Below are 22,699 nucleotides of genomic sequence, written 5' to 3'. Positions count from 1 at the left end.
GAATGGTGTGTATTGCTAAACAAAGTATTGAACTTGTGAATATTTAGTTGCAATAATTTTGAATGATGATTGTATTGTTGATATTATTTTGTTATTGAACATTTGTATTGTTGTTGTTGTGGTTGGCGTTATTGTTGTGGTTGTTATTAGCGTTGTTATTGCGGTTATTGTTGGTTAATTATTGTTGTTATTGTTGGTTAATTATGGTTGAATGTCAACAATGTAATGATGCCATTATAGGATAGTTATTGGTTGTAATTGACAGGTAGTGTAGCTTAAAAGCATCCATATTCTGCCAGTTTTTTACTCAGAAAACCGACCAATTTCGGTCGTAATTCTCGTATTAAAACTCAGAAATTCAACTTTTCCGACCGACTTCGGTAGGTATTTAATGTGAAATTTGCAAAAATTTAAAATTATCGACCGAAGTCGGTCGAACATAACATGTTTTTTAATTTATTTTTTAATTTTTTCGATTGATTTTGGTCGGTCTATTAAGATTTAAAAAGAAATACAAAAGTATCATAAAATTATATTTCCGACCGAAATCGGTCGCTATTTTGAAAAATAAATAAAAATAATTTAAATAAAACCGACCGAGTTCGATCGGTATATTTATTTTTTCAACAAAATTTGTCAGTTAAAGTGGTCAACCAAAGGTTGAATTAACCGACCGACTTCGGTTGAAAAATTATGACCGTCTTCGGTCGCCAAACCTTAGCGACCACTGTTGTTACGGCGAATTGAAATCGGTCGTAAATCGGTCGATTTTTCTATATTTCCGACCGATTTCGGTCGATTTTCGTGGACAAATTTTGATAGTTTTCTAGTAGTGATAGCGCATGGGTACCATGCACTATATGTGGTTGTGGTTTTTTTTTTCCCGCATTCTTTTTGTTATTTAAGTTCGATTTTGTGTACTTTGGTTTTGAACTCAGCTATACTAATAGTTTTTTAAATGCTGACTAAACTCTAATAGCAAAGATTAAAAATATCTATTACTATCAATTTCTCCCATACTGACTCATCTAATAACTAGGGGTGTCAATGGATCTTTAAAAACCGACTAAACCGATCATATCGAACCGTACCGAACCAATTATGAGGTTTATTTTAATAAAACCGTAGGTTTTTATATAAACTTATAACTGTACCGAATAATAGGGTGGTTTTAAATTTTATAAAATTAAACCGAAAAAATATCGAAACGTACCGAATAAATTTATATATGACAAATATATTTTATATACTAAGTTTAAAACTAACAAATAATTTCTTTTTCTTGGGTCTTGTGATTATGAAAATGGCTACAAGTGACCAAATAATTAATATCCAATGTCCCAGCTTCCAAGCCTATTCTACTACTTATATTTCTAACATCTTGAGTAGCAAGCCATTAGGTATTCTTGTGATTTTCAGTAGCAAGCCACAAGGTATCTTCCTCTCGTATAATTTAGATTTCTCTTATTGGATACTAATCTTTTAATAAGCTCTATTCTTGAGTCCCATCTCGATTAGTATCTTTCCACTCGCATGATTTATATTTCTCTTGTCGTTGATTAATTTGTTTTACGCTGTCATAGAATAGTGAGATGAATCTCTATTCTGAATATCTTTTATGTTTCTTTGATCATCACTTTTAAATAGTAAAAATATCTAGAGAATTTCGCCAAAGTCCTATGCAAATACACATTATCGCATTCTAACTTTAACTAGTGACTCTTATATGACATTTAAAGAAAATATCAAAAAATGAACTGAACCGTAACGATACCGAAAAGAAACCGAGATGATTGAGACGGTTTTGAAAAGTCTAATTTTTATTATGCAAAATGAAATAATGGAATGATACAAATTTTATAAAATAACCGATCGAACATAACCGAACTATTGACACTCTACTAATAACATTCATTGAGTTTGTGGATTTTGGAATAGCCCTTTCACCCGGCCAAGAAAATGGCCCTTCAGAATTTTTAATATAGGAGAAAATGGTCCTTCTTTAAAAAAGATGAAAGACTAAAAGTGAAAGTGTCTCTAACATATACCAAAATGGTACTCCCTGTGTCTCAAATCTGGCACAAAGAATTTTGATTTTTGAACATGTGACGCTAAAAAACTTAAAGTCAAAATTTTTGTTAGACCGTTATAAAGTTTCTCGTTAAGAGTAAAATGAGTAAAATAAAAAGTTTAAAGTTAAATTGTTTTTAAATATAAAATATATCATTCTTTTTAGAACAAACTAATAAGAAAAATATATCATTTAAATTGAAACGGAGGGAGTACTATTTAAACCATCTATCAATATCTAGTTGAAAAACGATCCAGTCTTGTCTTCAAGATTTCATTTAGTAAATCCAATCCATTTATATGGTAAATGGAGGAGCTCGTCTCTGTTTCGTCTGCATTGAGCATCTTTATGAAGCAGAGGCAGAACTAAGAATCCTGACGAGGTGATTTAAAAAAATAGAAGAATAGAAACCTAAAATTCAAACTTGTAACCTAACAATAACTTTTAGTGGGCGTTTGGACATAAGAATTGTAAAATTCAAAAAAAAAGAGAAAAACTTTTTCAAGTGAAAATGATATTTGAAAATTAGAGTTGTGTTTGGACATGAATATTATTTTGGGTTATTTTTGAAGTTTTGTGAGTGATTTGAGTGAATATTTTGAAAAACAGTTTTTTAATTTTTTTTCAAATTTTCGAAAAATTCAAAAATTTGTAAAAATTGAAAATTTTATGATCATACACTGATTTCAACAAAAAAAAAAAAGTTTTCGAAAAAAGTTTTTTTTTTTTATTATGTCCAAACGGGCTCTTAAACTACGTACTAAACGCTTCTGTCAATTCAAAAGGCTTCAACAATTTATATATATATATTATTTGCACAATATAATTTTACATGTTCTTCTGCTACAGTCTCGAAGTTATACATGTGTGATGCCTAGATTGCCTTAGGCTAGCATTTCCAATTCCCAACTCAGCTGCGCCAAATATTCCCTTATCACTTAGATGATATGACACTAATTAATAGGGAATATATATGGTAGACATTTTTTTGCATTCTATAGAGCCCCACATCTATAATCTGTGACTGTGAGGGAACATTAATTAATATTGACATATATACATTAAATTTGGTCCTTAATTCCAGGAAACTCTAGACACTTGAATGAGCTAAAACCTCAATATATATATAAAAATATAAAAATAAACAGATGAACTAAATAGTTTTTCAAGGTTGGAAAAGCTTATTTGCACATTTACATCTCCATGCAAGAAGATAATAAGTGCCATCTTCTTTAGAGGCAGAAATGGTAACTTTCTTGACTTGATGACCAGGAGCTATTAATGTAGCAACACAAGGCCTGCAATTCGAGCATTTTCCTTCACACCTTGGTGGCCTTGATCCTACTTTCATTCCTGATAATATTGTCTCCTTTCCCCAGTTTGATACTTTTTCACCATCTGTTATCACTACAATATTATTACTAACTTATCTATCCAGCTAAAAACAGTAACTACAACAAGAAGTTGAAATGTATGGATTTTGAACTTGCCATCAAACTCATACCTATTTTAGCTATTGGGTTCGCAGTTGATGCTCTAGCTCTGCCCATGTGGAATAATACTTAGTTTTGAATTTCATTAAGAGTTTGACTTCTATAAACTTGACAGTGAAATTTGTTTTTACATAATCAGGTCATAAGTGTTACAAGGTGGAATTAGTAACCTGAATATAAGGCATGTCCCATACTATAACAGGTTAAACTACTTGACATAAAGATTCTATACACTATCAGTGTATACGAGTTACTGTACATCCTTCCACTGTTTATCCATTATTTCAAATTTAATCAGTTGAAAACTACCAAGAAAATCTTCTTCCTCCCCTTTTTAAATCAGCTCCTTTTTACGTTCATTGTGATACTCTTGTCATCTTGTTTGCTTGCTACTTAGATTCTATGTTTGAGAATTTCAGACAGTAAACTTAACTGCCTCTTGATTTCTTTATCTCCTTTACCTTTACTTCAAAGAGATCGTAAACCAAAGAAGAAGAAGAAGAAGAACAACAACAAGATTAAGAAATGTGATCTTCTAACTTATTGCTTTTCCTTTTACCCTTTATTTCGTAGATAAATATTAGTAGTAGAAGAAAGGTTAATTACTTCTTTCTTCTGAAAACTTTTTCTAAGCTGTGTGTGTTTATATGAGGTGTGTAAAAAGCTTAAGTAAATAGAAGTGATATTTTACTACAGGGTAATACTGACCTGTAACATGAGGATAACATAAAAGAGCAAAGATGAATACAACTTTCAGCTCATGATGATGCTTATTGAATGAAGCCATAAATATCATTAATCAGCAGCAAAAGTCTTCAACTTCTTCAATAACTTCCTACAGTGAGCATATATAAAATTGTCCTACTACCTTTATTATTGTTTTTCTATTTTCTGCAGCCTATTGAATGTTGAGTGTAGTAGTGTTCTTTAAATAAAGAGGAAGAAGAATTTTTTTTAAAAAAAAAATGATGACCCTTTAATTAGCTGCCTCAGATAAGAATATTGATAAATTTGAACATGTGGGAAAGTAGGTGTAGAAAGGAACATGCATGGTATGGTGTCTGGTGGTGACTTTACTTAGCTGAATTAATAGTGACACATCTCTGTATGACATGATACTGGTTGGTTGTTCAGAAATTAATGTCCTTCTTCTCTTTATCTGTGCTTAGAAGGATTTACAAAAAGGTGAAAAACAAAAAAGAAAAAAGTGTACGTAGAGTGAGAATTGGTATATTGTGTTAAATGAATTACAAAATGTTTGATTCTGAGGACTGACTTGTACTACAGTCAACTCAACCTTATCTCAGGCATGTCAAAGTAAAAGAAACAAGGCCTTTAATTTGTTTTGTCCTTCATTTTTCTGATGCAATAATGCCTTCTAATTTGTTTTATACTTCAAAGATCCATGCTGTTAACATATACGATATCACCAATAATTCCCTCGTTAACTCAAGAATTGCCTGATGGGAAAAAAGATGGCTTCTTTGGAGAGGAAGAATAGTTTGGAGAAAACTCGAGTGAACTCCTTAATTTGCGGTATTTTTGATAGGAGAATTTTATGCTTAAGGTTACCCATTTCCTAGAATTTCCCTTATTAAGGACCCGTTTGGCCATAAATTTTATCAAAATAAATTTGGGTTTTATTTGGCAAATACATGTTTGGTCATAAATTTTGCTTATATTTTGGCAAAATCCCAAATTCCAAAACCAACTCAATAGCTGATTTTGGGCCAAAATATTACTATTATATTTTTTAAAAATTACCCCAAACTTTTATAGAAATTACCCCACCATTTATTATTTTGTAACAATGTTGTTTTGTTTTCTTGGTCATCTGATAGTGTATCATGTAGTTTATTATAAAATAATAATTTTATACCAAATTTATTTATGTTCAGGACTATGGTTTGCGATAATATAATGAATGTTATTGATAATGATACTGTTGGGTATTTGTGATAGTTTTTAGAACTTGTGGGTATAAGCCATATTTCATATTTTTTCAAAATAAATTTGAAAAATATATTTTGAAAACTGATGTCTAAGCACATTTTCATTTTCAAATCAAACTTCACCCAAATAAAATTTTTCAAAATAAATTTAGAAATACGTGACGAAAGCTAACAATCCAAATGTAAAAACAGTAAAAACCAGTTCCCTACTCCCTAGGAATCAGATTTTAAAGAAGACACTCCCAAAAGACAATACCAACAAATTCTACAGTAACTACCTTTTGTACTTTAGAACCATGTGATCATGTTTGTCCCTAGCTATTCCCCCCTCCCTTAGCCTCCTTCTCCTCTACCTTATACTTGTGGTACAAATTTGGAACTCTGCACACCATTTTCTGAGATTACAACTTGGTTATTTCCTCCTTTAGTTTGTTAACCTAATTATGCTTCCATTTATGAATTGGTCCCACATAGACCAGCAAAATAGACATAAGAATGAGCATGTGACAAGGACAATTTTTAAAAAATCATCCGTTGGTCCAATTAATTCTAATTTGTGTTGCATGTGGCCCGTTGAAAAAGAAATCACTCCCTACCATAATTTTTATTATTTTCTAGAGTCGAATCTAAAATATCTAATTAGGGGTGAATTTTTTTATACATTCTACCACATTCTGGTTGTGACAAAAGAGTACTTTCTTCTGCCACTTCTTTTTTGTTTTTAAATTGAAGAGTTTAAAATAAAGTAAGTCATTACAGCATTTGTGTATGACAAAGTTTGGACCTTAGAAATTTGCTGCTCACCAACCAATATTTAATGCAAATGTTACTGACCTTATGAATTATTCAGGTCTATGGAATGTAGATGGGTCAATGAAATATGAGCTAGGATCTAGGCCTCTGCTTCTAGCCCCTAGACTTTAAGTTCTTGTCTTTGAGGATTTGTAGGCTCTTAGATAAATTTATTTATGTGCCTGCCAGAAAATCTAGAACATTTTACTTTTGCTTGTGTGAGCTTACTTATATCGTTGATCTCAAGCTAGGATAGAAGAAGAGGGTTGAGTTATTCGCTTGTGTGAGCTTTCTTACATTGCCGACTTCAAAACCTGGATAAGAAACAAAAAATATATTATTTTTTTAAAACAAACTAATAAAAAAAGTTTATCACATAAATTAAAACAGAGGGAATAATATGTAAATTAATACGAGGAGAAAGAAGCATGGTAAAAAGATGTCATACAAGTACACAGTTAAAAATGAAAGATTCCAAAGCAATAGTGATGAAGTCCAAAGAATTGCAGGAACCAAAGAAAAAGAGTGAGGAAAAAAAAAACACATAAGAAATCGCAGACGACAGAGAGCCAACCCTGCTAAAAAGAAGGATCTACTGTTTATTACATCTTTTACTTAACAAAAAGCACAGAATTCTGACCATGAATTGATTATTAATATTTGAAAAACATGTCATATTTGAAGTTGGGTAAAAAAATAATATTTGGAAGTTAGCGAAATAATCTCCAGATATTATTTCAAATATTTAAAACAAGATTCATGGCCAAAGACTCCTAAGTTGTTTACACTGCCCGGAAAAAAATTAGGTAAATACAAAATTAGCCGGTTGGTTGGAGTTAATTCAATTCGCTAGCTTAAAAATATATAAAATATATATATATATATATATATATATATATATTAATATTATCGGCTATTATTTTTTTGGAACGGCTAAGACTACACGTTTCTAAAATAAGATCTTTACTTTTTTGACCCCAAAAAGAAAAAAATTAACCTTATACATTTTAATTTCTGCATAGTTATAAGTTACAAAGCATTTAGATTCTAAGAAAAATCATCGAGTTGTTGTCTATTTTACTGGTAGTAAAATCATACAATCAATTGAGTACATGATTATTTCATTGAATTTGATAAATATTTTCATTACTTTAGAAAAACATCATATGTGTTGGGGTTCTGAAAGATATTTGTGACTATAAAACCACCCAAAAAAGAAGAAGGGCTTTTTTACAATATCATAGAACAAAGCTCACGAGTTAGGGGAGAAGTTGTTGGCTATGAGGGCCTGGATGAGTAGGGGGACGCGTTTAGTATGTGATTCACGACTGTGAATTGCATTAGGGTAGCTGCTAGAGAGGTCTTAGGGGTCATGAAGGGCTCTCCTGGGGGTCATAAAAGGGACTGGTGGTGGAATGGAGAAATCCAAGGTAAAGTGAAAACTAAGAAAACTGCTTATTTAAAGCTAGTGGAGAGTACAAACGAGGAAGAAAAAAGGATTTATCGGGAGTGTTACAGAAAGGCAAAGAAAGAGGCAAAATTAGCAGTTACGACAGCTAAGAACGCGGCGTTTGCTCGTTTGTACGAGGAGCTCGGGGGCAAAGGCGGGGACAAGAAGTTGTACTGGTTGGCCAAGGTGAGGGAGAGGAAAGACCGCAACTCAGACCAAGTCAAGTGCATCAAGGACGAGGATGAAAAATTATTGATGGACGAGGCACTTATTAGGAGAAGATGGCAGACATACTTCCATAAATTATTGAACGAGGAGGGGGATAGACGCATTGTGCTGGGTGAGTTGGAGCACTCCGAGAGTCAGCGAGATTTTGAGTATTGTAGGCGGATTACGGTAGAGGAGGTGGAATGGGTGATACGTAAGATGTGCAGGGGAAGAGCGACGGGGCCAGACGAAATCCCGGTGAAATTCTGGAAGAGCGCGAGGCGAGTAGGTTTGGAGTGTCTCACTGAGTTGTTTAATGTTGTTTTTAAGACGAAGAAGATGCCCCAAGAATGGAGGTGGAGTACGATGGTTCCACTTTACAAGAACAAGGGTGATATCCAAAATTGCAAAAATTATAAGGGTATCAAGCTGTTGAGTCACACTATGAAGGTTTGGGAGAGGGTGGTGGAGGCCAGGGTGAGGAGGTGCATGTCTATTTCCAAGGATCAGTTTGGATTCATGCCGGGGCGTTCGTCTATGGAAGCGATTCATCTGGTAAGGAGATTAGTGGAGCAGTACAGGGAGAGGATGAAGAACTTGCATATGGTGTTTATTGACCTTGAGAAAGAGTACGATAAAGTCCCGAGGGAGGTCCTGTGGAGGTGTTTGGTGGTTAGGAACGTTCCGGTAGTGTACATTATGGTGATTAAGGATATGTATGATGATACTAAGACTCGGGTGATGACTGTGGGTAGTGACTCGGAGCATTTCTCTATGGTGATGAGGTTGCACCAAGGATCAGCTCTTAGCCCTTTTTATTTGTCTTGGCGATGGATGTACTGTCGTGACACGTCCAAAGGGAGGTGCCTTGGTGCATACCATTTGCCGATGATATAGTGTTGATTGACGAGACGCGAAGCGGAGTTAACGCGAGGTTGAAGGTTTGGAGACAGACCTTGGAGTCTAAAGACTTCAAACTGAGTAGAATCAAGACATAATACTTGAAGTGCAAATTCAGTGACAGGACCCATGAAGCAGACGTAGAGGTAAAGCTCGATGCTCAAATTATCCCCAAGAGAGCGAGTTTTAAGTATCTCGGGTCTATTATCCAAGGTAACGGTAGATTGACTAAGATGTCGCACATCGCATAAAATGGAGGCTCGCTTCCGGTGTTTTATATGATATGAATGTGCCGCCAAGACTTAAGTGTAAGTTTTATAGAGTGGTGGTTCGACCAGCTATGTTGTATGGGGATGCGTGTTGGCTAGTCAAGAACTCCCACGTGCAGAAGATGAAAGTAACAGAGATGAGAATGTTGAGATGAATGTGTGGGTGTAGCAGGAGAGATAAGATTAAGAATGAAGCTATCCGGGACAAAGTGAGAGTAGCATCCGTGGAGGACAAGATGCGGGAGTCGGGGCCGAGATGATATGGACATGTTAAGAGAAGAAGCATTGATGCTCCTGTTAGGAGGCGTGAGAGGTTGGCCATGGAGAGTTTGAGAAGAGGTCGAGGTAGGCCTAAAAAGTACTGGGGAGAGGTGATTAGACAGAACATGGCACTGCTTCATCTCACTGAGGACATAACCCTTGATAGGAGGGTGTGGAGGTCGAAAATTAAGGTTGAAGGTTAGTGGGTAGTTTTTAGTTATTCACCGATAGTCTTAGTAGCACGCATGTCCCTTCATATTCTTAGATTTTTATTACGTTATGTGGTTTTGTTCGCCTAACGTATTGTATTCTCCGTTGCTATTATTTGGTACTACTTATCCTTTATCTCTCCCTTTTTCGTTTCTTTTCCTTCTTTCTTCCTTCCTTACTTTCCTCTTCTTCTTCTTATCCTTCCTGAGCCGAGGGTCTATTAAAAACAGTCTCTCTACATGCAGTAGGTAGGGGTAAGGTCTGCGTACAGAATACTCTCCCAGACCCCACCTGTTGAAAATATACTGGGTTTGTTGTTGTTATTGTTGTATAGAACTCAGTATGTGCAATTTATTAGTGTACTCTTGTGCAGCCTAGTAGATCCAAGATAACTTGAATTGAAGCTATCTTAAAAAACCTATAATTCGTTGAATTTAAAGTTCATTTGACTAAGCAAATAACACAATGAAAACAAAAGATTTATAGAAGCGATACAAATATGTTGGAATTAAGGTCTAATTACTGTTGTTACTCTTACACTTCTAATATTTGTCTTGAGCTTCTCTTTAGTATTGTTAGAAACTTTATACCAGTGAAGGGATAATTATGGAATTTAGAGAATCCTACTTTAGAAATTCCTAATTTAAATTTAAAGACGAATTATGTGGTATTGAGATGAATTGAGGCCAAAACGCACCGAAACAAGCAAAAAAATAAAAATCATACGGTGCATCTCCCCTGCTACTTTAAATAGTTGATTGATTGACTTTTACGCTGCTCCTTCCTTCACGAGAATTTATCAAAAGATGTGCTTAATTCCTCTAATTATTTTCTCGCTAGGTCATGTAGTAATTTTTCTTATTAAACATTAAACATATTTCGTTAATCATGATTAAGAACGTGAACTTAAGATTTGTTCGCGGTAATGTTACTGACAAATTTAATAATGCTACGTATATATCTTGAAAATTAATATTAAGAAAAAATTAAATGTACGAATATATTACATAAATGGGAGGACATAATAGACTTTTCAGGTGAAAGATTTGTAAAATCTGGTCAAAGTGATTATTGTGATAACTAGAGCATAATAAAATAATTTTTGTGTAACAAAAGAAAGAAAAGTGACTTTTGGGTAATGAACACAAAGTTGAATGACTTTTACGTAACAAAAAAAAGAAAAAATGACTTTTGGGTAATGAACACAAAGTTGAATGATTTTTTTACGTAACAAGAGGAAGAAAAATAACTTTTGCGTAATGAACACAAAGTTGAATAACCACCCATAAAATTTATTCTTTTTTATTGCCCTTCAATTTGGGCAGAACGAATTGGCAAAACATAGAGGCGTTTTGGTTTTTGTTTATGTTACTGATCTCTAAAAATTTGACAGGCGCCCTATTTGGCCATTCCCATTTAACTTGTATTCATTTAAATTTTTTTTTGTTTACCCGAAAAATGGATAGAGTTAAATTTATACGCAGTTTCGAGGATATGTGGCGTAACTTAACACAAAATATAAGGATAAATAGAAATGTAAATATAGATTGCAGAGAATGCGAAATAGATAAGGTTGTTAGGAACAATGAATCTTAGGGTTCAACAAATAGAATCAATCTAAGAAATCTGAAAGAACGATTCTTTACTGTAGAAGAATATAACGTTTTTATTACAATGTAAGCCTGAGAAAAACTTATTTTACAGAAATGGTAACCAAACCCTTTTATAGTGGAGGAATTTGGCTCTAAACATAATAAAATAAACATTCAATGGGAGACCCATAATAAGTGAGCTTTTCCACAATTTTTGCCAATATTCTCTCTAGTGGGATTGCAACGGCTTTTGTCTGTGAGCTCGATCTTGCTTAGAACCCTCGATTTTGGTTTAAGCTTGATTTCGACTCGAGCTCTTGATCTTGGTTCGAGCCCGATCCTGGCTCGAGCCCTCGAATTGATTCGAGGTCAATGTTGGTTGGTCTCTGAATTATCAGCATGATAGATCAACTCTACATCATAGTTCGATTTCGATTCGAGCTTGATAATGATATCGACCTCGACACGGATCGACCTCCCCGGGTTCGAGGTTAGTTTGTTCCACCTTTGGGATCTTACTTCGATAGATCATCATTCGAACTCGATCGAACGTGCTAAGGCCGAAATCTATTTCGACCGTATACAGATAGTCCCATCGTTTCTCAGAAAGAATGTGGCGAAAAACGATATGATTTTTAACGGCTCGATTGGATTATAACCTGACGTTTCCATCGGGTTCGACCATGACGCATCTGCTAGCTGTCTCGTCGGTTTAATAACCGAGAAGCACCTCCAACAGCTAAAGAAAGATTGCAATTGGGATAAAAAATAAATAATGATTCCTTCTTCTGACGAAGATATCACTTCTCACGTGAGAGGGCTTTTGAATGTATATTCTTATCCTTTCACGTTGGGTCCCCTCGATTCCGTTATCATTGATTTCTATCGTGAATACCAAATAACCCTAGGCCAGGTCCACCCTTCTTTTTGGCGGATCGTTATCCTGATCCGATATTTTGTAAGCAAAATCGAGGGGATGTCGTTCACCCTCGACCATCTTATCCGATTATATCGTCCTCGACTTTTTCGAGGAGGGTTAATAAAACTTCAGCGTCGGGCTACCAAGGCTCTGTTCTCGAGTATTGACGAGGACAGGGACCGGGGTCGGATGGGCAGGTTCGTTCGAGTAAGGACTTCGAACCTGATTCCGACTGAAAAGATGCCCTTTCCCGAGGAGTGGAATATGAAACGCAAGTGTGATCTTGCTGTTACTTCTACTTTGTTCTTTCATTTATTCTCTCACCGACACTCCTCTTTTTGTGATGTAGCGGTTCCCTGGATGCCCGAAGTAGTTCCCGATCTCAAGAACTGGGTACGAGCCCTTATTTCGACCTCCACATACGTCCAACGCTCATGGCGTGATTTTTCAAAGGGTCGGTGAGAGGGTAAAAATCACGGTAAGCTCATTTCTCATACTCTTTGATGATCCGAACGAGGTGGTTTTCAAAATATTTTATTAAGGTTTTCCATATGCAGGTTTGGGTAAAGACGCGGTTTTGAGGCCCTTGTCCAATGAGGAGGAAATTTCGACCTCTGTTCCAAAGCCGGTGAAGGAAAATAAAAGGAAAAGAGCCTCCGTTCCCGAATATCCAAAACCGAAGAAGAGGATGGCTCATAAGCCAAACAAGAATGTCATTCCTTTGACCGTGGAATCCGTTCTGCGTCTAAGGGATGAAGATGATGATGAAGAATAAGAAAACGATGAGTCCGCGCTGGTGGTCCGAATGAAGAGAACTACCGATGCCTCATCGACGGCTGGATCGATGATGCTCCATGAGGCTCCGTCTCGAACTGAGGATATACCGGAGAAAGATTCGGGTAGAGTCCCCGAACTATCGGATATCGAAGACGCATCTCATCGGAGTCAACGAGTAGGGGATATGACCGAAGGGGCCCTCAAACCCCTTCTAACCGAGGAGAATGCTCCAGGCGATTCATTTGGGGCAGCAGTAATCAAGGATTCGCCTACCTTTCCCGCTTTTTCCGCAGGGGTGATTCGGGAAGCTCAAACTCTGGGAGCCCTCGATGTAGACAGGCCTCACGATGAAGAAGATCCCTTTTGTGTCCTGTTTACCGGCATTGAGGACGTTGCCGGTGCTGGTGATGAATCAGATATTTTTCACAAATTGCGGTAGGCTTTGAATCAGGTGAGCTTTTAAAATTATTTTGTCGGTACTATCTTTATGTTGATTTTTTGTTAACTTCGCTTCTTGTTTTTTTGTATGCAGCGGCAATTCATCGAGAACAATGTTCTCGATCCCAAAATGAGCTGCATCGATACGAGGCCGACCTACAACGGGCTACTGAAGAGAGGAAATCCCTTAGAATTTCTTTAGGGCAGAGAGAAGAGGAAATAAAAGACCTCCGAGCTGAGCTGGCCAAGGCTTATCGAGATCAGACCGATTTGTCTGAGCAGGTAATGATGCTTTTGAAAGCCTATGAACTTGATACCGGAACGATAGCTAACATTTCGTTCTCACAGCTGCAGCAAAAAATCGAGATGATCGGGAAGCTTCGTGAGGAGGTCGACGTGATAAGAATGGAGTCTTTGCGGTGGAAAGAAGGTATGGACCGCTTTGCTGCAGAAAAAGAGACTGCTTGATCCCAGTTATCATCGTGTGCAACCCAACTTCAGAAAATGAAGGAAAAAAGCCTGGTTCAAGCAAGAAGAATTGAGGAGCTTGAGGCTCGGTTGGCCTCTGTACTTGCCAAGGCCGAATCTGATGCCGAAAAGGCAAAGGCCGATGCGGATGCGTTCCTGGCCGTCTATCCGACCGATGCTGAAGTTGCCCAAGTCTAGGCAAAAGAGGCAGCCGAGTCCGCCGATACTCGAGCACATTGGGTCGCCGAACTTGCTAAGTGCCGACCCCGAAGGGAAACTCTCGAGGAGATCCATGCTCGTGGTTTCGATCTCGCTGAAGAGATAAAAAGGGCCAAAGAACTCGAAGCCGATGCTGAAGCTCTGGTTTCTGATGGCGATGATGATGACGATGATGATGATGATGGGATCCGAGAACGGGGGGATCCAAGAACGGGGGGAGCCTGATAAAGAAGAGATCGCTCCTGACCGAGAAGTTTAGTTCTTAGTTTTTACGTTGTAATCACCCATGCAGATAAATTTGTATATAGATACATCCCTTTTTTTGCCGACTTGCTTATGTTTTTGTTTCCTGTATTGTGAGGACTTTATTCATGCCTTATGAATGTTTTCACAATGATTTAAACAACTTAATCAAATTTGGACTTCGTAGCCTCTGTAACTAAGCAAGCGCTTACACAAACTTGGAGCGATGTTGACCTTAGGCTTATTAGTTAAGTCAATGATTCGAGCTTGAAGAAATGTAGCCCGTAGGCGTAATGGTCGAGTAAGTACTTGCTTGAACTCGAAATAAAAGTAGCCCGTAGGCTTAGTCGAGTGAATGATTCAAACTCGAAGTAATGTAGCCTGTAGGCGTAATGGTCGAGTGAGTGTTTGCTCGAACTCGAAATAAAAGTAGCCCGTAGGCTTAGTCGAGTGAATGATTCGAACTCGAAGTAATGTAGCCCGTAGGCGTAATGGTCGAGTGAGTGTTTGCTCAAACTCGAAATAAAAGTAGCCCGTAGGCTTAGTCGAGTGAATGATTCGAACTCGAAGTAATGTAGCCCATAGGCATAATAGTCGAGTGAGTGTTTGCTAGAACTCGAACAAAAAGTAGCCCGTAGGCTTAGTCGAGTGAATAATTCGAACTCGAAGTAATGTAGCCCGTAAGCATAATGGTCGAGTGAGTGTTTGCTCGAACTCGAAATAAAAGTAGCCCGTAGGCTTAGTCGAGTGAATGATTCGAACTCGAAGTAATGTAGCCTGTAGGCGTAATGGCCGAGTGAGTGTTTGCTCGAACTCAAAATAAAAGTAGCCCGTAGGCTTAGTCGAGTGAATGATTCGAACTCGAAGTAATGTAGCCCGTAGGCGTAATGGTCGAGTGAGTGCTTGCTCGAACTCGAAATAAAAGTAGCCCATAGGATTAGTCAAGTGAATGATTCGAACTCGAAGTAATGTAGCCCATAGGCGTAATGGTCGAGTGAGTGTTTGCTCGAACTCGAATTAAAATTAGCCCGTAGGCTTAGCCGAGTGAATGATTCGAACTCGAAGTAATGTAGCCCGTAGGCGTAATGGTCGAGTGAGTGTTTGATCGAACTCGAAATAAAAGTAGCCCGTAGGCTTAGTCGAGTGAATGATTCGAACTCGAAGTAATTTAGCCCGTAGGCGTAATGGTCGAGTGAGTGTTTTCTCGAACGCGAAATAAAAGTAGCTCGTAGGCTTAGTCGAGTGAATGATTCAAACTCGAAGTAATGTAGCCCGTAGGCGTAATGGTCGAGTGAGTGTTTGCTCGAACTCAAAATAAAAGTAGCCCGCAGGCTTAGTGGTCGAGTTTATCTTAATTCTGATTGCATAATAAATCTCAAAATAGAGGAACTTTCCTTGGATATAAGATGCCGATAAAGAAGAGAACTTTCTTCGCACGTTATTACACGCCTGGGTTCGGGCCAATCTATATGAGCATGGTTCGCTTCGACCATTTGGCTCTTACAATGTTTCCTATTGGACCAATGTTGTTATGAAATAACTTTCTTGCGAGGCCTCGGATATTGTTGTAAATGCTGCACGATCAATGGTTGTCTCATTAAAAACCTTGCCGAAAAACCCATTTGGGATAAAACCGGTCTAAAGGAAAAAGAGTGCAACGCGTGCCTTCAAGCGAGAGATTCATCTTAGCCCTTATTCGGACTTCTGCAGGGGTCAGTTTTGAGATATAAACGAATATGGAAAGGTCGTACCTTAGCAGTAGTACCGTTTTAGATGTGATACATGCCGAGCCTGTACGATCCCTTTTCGATGTTCTCGAGCACCTGATATGGTCCTTCCCAATTCGATCCTAGTTTTCCTTCATTCAGATTTAGGATATTGATGGTAATTTTTCTTAAAACTAAGTCCCAAGGCTTGAAATGGCGAAGCTTGGTTCTTCGATTATAATATCTTTCGATTCACTGCTTTTGGGCGGCTAATTGGACGAGAGCTGCTTCTCATCTTTCGTCCGATAGTTCGAGGCTGGCATTTATAGCCTCGTTGTTTGATTCTTCCATCGCGAATCGAAATTTGGTACTGGGTTCACCAACTTCGATTGGTATCAATGCTTCGGACCCATATACTAAGGAGAATGGGGTCGCCCCCGTACTGGATTTTGACGTCGTCCGATATGCCCAAAGGACTTCGGGCAGGATTTCTCTCCATTTCCCTTTAGTGTCGTTCAACCTCTTCTTTAAGTTTTGAATGAAAGTTTTGTTCGTTGATTCGGGCTGTCCGTTCCCACTGGGGTGGTATGGTGTCGATAGTATCCTTCTTATTTTGTGGTCTTCGAGGAATCTTGTTACTTTGCTGTCAACGAATTATTTTCCATTGTCACACACTATTTCGGCGGGTATCCCGAATCGGCATATGATATGATCCCAAATAAAGTCTATAACTTCTTTCTCTCTTATTTTCTCGAACGCATGCGCTTTAACCCATTTAGAAAAATAGTCAATCATAAATAAAATAAATTTGGCTGTACCTGGGGTCGATGGCAGAGGGCAGACGATATCCATTCCCCACTTCATGAACGGCCATGGGGATAGGACTGAGTGGAGTAGCTCTCCGGGTTGGTGGATCATCGGTGCAAACCTTTGACATTTGTCACATTTACGAACAAATTCCTTCGCATCTTTGCCCATATCGATCCAATAATACCCTGCTCTGATTATTTTTCGAACTAGTGTATCGGCTCCAGAGTGATTCCCGCAAGTACCCTTGTGCACTTCCCGTAGGATGTAATCGGTATCTCCCGGACCCAAGCATACTGCCAACGGTCCATCAAATTTTCTTTGGTACAGCGTTCCGTCCGAAGCCAACGTAAATCGAGCAGCTTTAGTCCATAGGGTTCTAGAATCTTTAGGGTCCGATGAGAGTTTTTCGCTCTTCAAGTATTCAATATACTTGTTTCTTCAATCCCAGGTTAAGCTTGTAGAATTTATTTCGGCGTGAACTTCTTCGATTACCGATCTCGACAGTTGAACAACATTCCCCGAGCCTGAGTCATCTACCTCGACCGACGACCCCAAATTCGCAAGCATATCGGCCTCATTATTCTGTTCCCGTGGTACATGCCGTAAAGTCCATTGTTTGAAATGGTGCAAAGTGACAAGCAGTTTATCTAAATACCTTTGCATTCTACCTTCTCGAACTTCGAAGGTTTTGTTTACTTGACTCACCACCAGCAAGGAGTCGCATATGGCTTCAATGACTTCTGCTCCCAAGTTTCTAGCTAGCTCGAGACTTGCAATCATGGCTTCATACTCGGTCTCGTTGTTAGTCAACCTGATAGTTTTAATAGATTGCCTAATAGTGTTACCCGTGGGTGGTTTCAAAACTATGCCCAGCCTGGACCCTTTCACGTTCGAAGCCCCGTCCGTAAAAAGGATCCATACCCCCGATGATGTACCTGATTTCAACAAAAGTTCTTTTTCGACTTCGGGTACGAGGGTTGGCATGAAATCGGCCACGGAGTCTGCTAAAATTTGAGACTTGATGGCCGTACGAGGTTGATATTCGATATCGTACCCACTCAGTTCGATGGCCTATTTGGCCAGTCGGCTTGATAATTCGGGTTTGTGCAAATTATTACGAAGCGGGAAGTGGTTAACACACATATGGGATGACATTGAAAGTACAGCCTTAACTTCCTAGAGGCGCTTATCAGTGCAAGTGCCAATATTTCTAGGAGCGGATATCTAGTTTCCGCTTCTCCTAAGGTTCGACTCATATAATAAACGGGGAATTGCGTACCTTGCTCTTCTCGAACTAGGACACCGCTTACAGCGACTTCCGATACTGCCAAGTACAAACAAAGTTTTACGTCTGTTTTTGGAGTGTGAAGTAGTGGTGGGATTGATAGATATCGCTTTAGTTCCTCTAATGCTTGTTGGCACTCTGGGGTCCAAGCAAAATCGTTCTTCTTTTTGAGTAGAGAGAAAAATTTGTGACTTCGGTCAGATGATCTTGAAATGAACCGGCCTAAGGCTGCAATCCGACCCGTTAGCCTTTGTACGGCCTTCACGTTGTCCACAACGATGATGTCTTCGATGGCCTTGATTTTATCGGGGTTAATCTCTATTCCCCGATGTGACACCATGAAGCCGAGAAACTTTCCCGAACCGACCCCGGAAGCACATTTTTTGGGATTGAGCTTCATGTTGTATTTCCTCAAAATTTCGAACGTTTCTTGCAAATGGGTCAAATGGTCCTCTGCACGCATGGATTTAACTAGTATGTCATCAATATAAACTTCCATTGATTTTCCTATTTATTCTTCGAACATTTTATTTACAAGGCGTTGGTAAGTAGCCCCTGCATTATTTAGCTCGAAGGGCATCACATTATAATAATACGTTCCATATTTGGTGAAAAATGAAGTCTTTTCCTGGTCCTCCGGGTTCATACGGATTTGATTATACCCGAAATAAGCATCGAGAAAAGTGAGGATCTCGTGGCCGGCCGTGGCATCGATCATGTGATCGATGTTGGGCAGCGGAAAGGAATCTTTAGGGCATGCTTTGTTTAAATCAGTATAGTCCACACACATTCTAAGTTTGTTCCCTTTTTTAGGGACTACAACTACGTTGGCTAGCCATTCGGGATATTTCACCTCCCGAATGGACCCTACTTTGAGAAGCTTGGTTACCTCGTCCTTTATGAATGCGTGCTTTCCTTCGGACTGGGGTCTTCTCTTTTGCTTCACCGGTCTGAACCTGGGATCCAAACTTAGCCGATATGTCGTTATGCCCGGCGGGATCCCTATTATATCTAAATGGGACCAGGCAAAACAATCGATGTTATCGATAAGAAATTGAACGAGTTTCTTCCTGAGTTCGGGGCTCAACCCCATTCCCAAGTATACCTTTCGCTCAGGCCAGTGCTCGATTAATGTGACTTGCTCTAGTTCCTCGATTGTTGATTTGGTAGCGTCGGAGTCCTCGGGAATCACGAAAGATCGAGGGACCCTTTGATCATCATCCTCTTTGATTTTCTGGTTGTCTGGCTGGGTCGAAACCGATGTCTATGATTGCTATTTGGTGTCTGGTTCTCCTTTCGAGCCCGATCCTTTTATCGGCAAAGGTAAGGATATTGGTTTAGCTACCTCGACGGCGAACATTTCCTTCGTGGCTGGGTATTCTCTGTACACCGTTTTGACACCTCTTGATGTCGGGAATTTGAGGGCCTGGTGTAGGGTCGAAGGTAAAGCTCTCATGTTGTGGATCCATGACCTTTCGAAAAGGGCGTTGTATCTCATATCGCCTTCGATCACGTGAAACTTTGTTTCCTGGATGGTTCCGGCCAAGTTTATTGGTAGGATTATCTCGCCTTTGGTGGTTTCACATGCCATATTTAACCCGTTTAGAACTAGAGTTACGTGTACGATCTGATAATATAGGCCGAGCTGTTTTACTACCTTCAATCGGATGATGTTGGCCGAGCTACCTGGATCGATTAACACACGCTTAATTTTAGTTGTATTCATGAGTACGGATATTACCAGTGCGTCGTTATGAGGTTGGTTGACCCCTTCTGCATCTTCATCATCAAAGGACAAAGTCCCCATGGGTACGTAATCTTGAGTCCGAGATCGCTTTTCCCTCACAATCGATGTTTTAGTGCATTAAGCACTGGTCCATGAGGGGTATCGATGCCGCCGATGATCATGTGGATGATGTGTTGCGGTTCTTCTTACTCGTTTTGCTTGCTGAAATCCCTATTTTTAAAATGGTCTTTCGCCCTATCACTCAGAAATTCCCGAAGGTGCACTTTGTTAAACAAGCAGGCCATTTCCTCTCTTAGTTGCTTGCAATCTTCCGTTCTGTGGCCATGGGTACCATGATATTCGCACGTTTGATTGGGATTTCTTCGGGCAGGATCAGTCTGCATGGGTCGAGGCCATTTAGTGTCTTTGATGCGTTCGATGGCCGACACGATAGCGGATGCCCTAACACTGAAGTTATATTCTGATAATCGAGGTGTTTCTATAGGATCGGCATATTTATCGAAGACGCTCTTACTCATAAGTCCCTGAGAATTTTGCCCTTTAACAATCCTTTGATTGTTCCGAACTGTATTGCGTGCTGAACCGTTGTTCACCCGATCTGCGACGTACGGTCAATATCGGTTTCTGTTTGACCTTTATTCTCTGTCGATCTCCTTTTGGTTTTTAGTAACTGTCCTGTTTTGATGCACGGATCCGTACGGAGCTCCCAACTGATCATCCTCGACCCTAATTTTCGATTGGTATCGGTTGTGTACATCTGCCCAAGTTAACGCTGGATAGTCGATCAAATTTTGTTTCAGCTGATGCGATGTTGTCGAGCTTAGCTCGTTCAACCCTTGGGTGAAAGCTTGTACGGCCTAATCGTCTGTGACTGGTGGTAATTCCATGCGTTTCATTTGAAATCGGGATACGAATTCCCTCAACATTTCATTCTCCCTTTGCTTTACTTTGAAGAGGTCTGATTTCCTTGTTGCAACCTTTATGGCACCAGCATGTGCCTTTACGAACGAATCTGCTAACATGACAAAAAAATTGATGGAATTTGGTGGTAAATTGTGATACCAGATCATCGCTCCCTTCGAGAGGGTCTCCCAGAACCTTTTCAACAACACGGATTCGATCACATCGTCCTCCAAATCGTTGCCTTTTATGGCACATGTGTAAGAGGTGACATGTTCGTTAGGATCGGTCGTACCGTTATATTTGGGAATTTTGGGCATACGGAATTTTTTGGGGATTGGCTTCGGCGCCGCACTCGACGGAAAAGGCTTTTGTATGAATTTTTTTGAATCAAGCCCCTTTATCATTGGTGGATCCCCAGGGATTTGATCGACCCTGGCATTGTACGTTTTCACCCTCTTGTCGTTGGCTTTGACTCGTTTTGTGAGTTCCTCGAGTAATTTAGTAATTCCGGGAGTAGTCCCAGATTCTTGCTCGTTAGATTTCACTATGGCGGGCTATGTTATAGGGGTGACTTCTCGAAGTGGATTGGAATCCGGCCTGCTTTGTGCGCGAGTTTGGCTCTGTAGTTGAGATATCGCTACTTGTTGGGCTTGTAGCATCTCAAAGATCATACGTAAGCTGGCCCCGATTTTTCCCGCATTTTGGGTGTCTCGGGCTATGGATCGAGTACCGCCCTGAATGCTTCTTTCCGGTTCAGAACGCTGATTCGCCTCCAAAGCTATTTGTGAATTGACATCCAATGGTATTTCGGCTCGAATTTTGGGTACTTCGATTCGAGCCTCGGTGCCATTGTTAATTGGCCTTCCGGCCCCGGGTGCCAAGTTGTTGGTTTCATCTTGAAGGCCGACTTCGTTATCGATCGGTGAAGCCATTTGATTGGTGGTTATTCGTAGCTGATCCGAAATTTAAAATATTTTCGGAAATAAGCGCAAAGCACAATGGCGTGTTTTTTCAGATTTGTATCAAATAATCACTGTTGTCCTCGGCCCCACGGTGGGCGCCAAACTGTTTACCCAAAAAATGCATAGAGTTGAATTTATATGCAGTTCCGAGGATATGTGGCGTAACTTAATATAAAATATAAGGATAAATAGAAATGTAAATATAGATTGCAGAGAATTTGAAATAGATAAGGTTGTTAGGAACAATGAATCTTAGGATTCAACAAATAGAATCAATCTAAGAAATCTGAAAGAACGATTCTTTACTGTAGAAGAATATAGCGCTTTTATTACAATGTAAGCCTCAGAAAAACTTGTTTTACAGAAATGGTAACCAAGCCCTTTTATAGTGGAGGGATTTAGCTCTAAACATAATAAAATAAACATTCAGTAGGAGACCCATAATAAGTGAGCTTTTTCACAATTTCTGCCAAGATTCTCTCTAGTGGGATTGCAACGGCTTTTGTTTGCGAGCTCGATCTTGCTTAGAACCCTCGATTTTGGTTTGAGCTTGATTTCGACTCGAGCTCTTGATCTTGGTTCGAGCTCGATCCTGGCTCGAGCTCTCGAATTGATTCGAGGTCAATATTGGTTGGTCTCTGGATTATCAGCATGATAGATCTACTCTGCATCATGGTTCGATTTCGATTCGAGCTTGATAATGATATCGACCTCGACACGGATCGGCCTCCCTGGGATCGAGGTTAGTTTGTTCCACCTTCGGAATTTTACTTCGATAGATCATCATTCGAACTCGATCGGATGTGCTAAGGCCGAAATCTATTTCGACCGTATACAAATTTAACTGACTTAATTTTTGGGTAACTTCAATTATGCTTTTATCTTTTTCTTAGTGATGTTTTTCCCCCCTCTATATTCATGTCCAATGTATCCGGAGCTTCCCTGCTGCTTTCTTCTTTTATGCATCCATGTCTCATGTATCTAGGAGTTGTTTGATTTTTCTCTTCTTCTTTTTCTTAGTTAAA

The 22,699-nt window shown here is 39.0% G+C and overlaps 1 protein-coding gene and 1 long non-coding RNA gene across 2 annotated transcripts; one reads left to right on the top strand and one right to left on the bottom strand.

Annotated features, from left to right (window-relative positions):
- Nucleotides 1–2,858: 2,858 nt before the first annotated feature.
- LOC107805424 (uncharacterized) lies at nucleotides 2,859–4,787 on the bottom strand. The gene is made up of 2 exons (XR_001652416.2): nucleotides 4,273–4,787; nucleotides 2,859–3,469 (listed from the first exon to the last, which is right to left on the bottom strand). It is a non-coding gene; the product is annotated as an uncharacterized LOC107805424 (long non-coding RNA).
- Nucleotides 4,788–7,680: 2,893 nt separating this feature from the next.
- LOC142177326 (uncharacterized) lies at nucleotides 7,681–8,582 on the top strand. Its single transcript, XM_075245800.1, has 2 exons — nucleotides 7,681–8,326; nucleotides 8,416–8,582. The coding sequence occupies exons 1-2, from the start codon at nucleotides 7,681–7,683 to the stop codon at nucleotides 8,580–8,582; spliced, it is 813 nt and encodes a 270-aa protein (XP_075101901.1).
- The last annotated feature ends 14,117 nt before the right edge of the window (nucleotides 8,583–22,699 follow it).

The sequence above is a fragment of the Nicotiana tabacum genome, chromosome 23, assembly GCF_000715075.1.
Source record: "Nicotiana tabacum cultivar K326 chromosome 23, ASM71507v2, whole genome shotgun sequence".
Classification (NCBI taxonomy): domain Eukaryota; kingdom Viridiplantae; phylum Streptophyta; class Magnoliopsida; order Solanales; family Solanaceae; genus Nicotiana; species Nicotiana tabacum.
Note: the sequence above shows the minus strand (reverse complement) of the source record. Positions and strands in the feature narration are given on the sequence as shown.

Bases quoted from the DNA above. Each gene is read 5' to 3' on its own strand.
- LOC142177326 (XM_075245800.1), top strand. From the start codon at position 7,681: ATGAAGGGCTCTCCTGGGGGTCATAAAAGGGACTGGTGGTGGAATGGA. The intron at 8,327-8,415 runs GTACGATGGTTC...CACACTATGAAG, and splicing joins GCCCCAAGAATGGAGGTGGA to GTTTGGGAGAGGGTGGTGGA.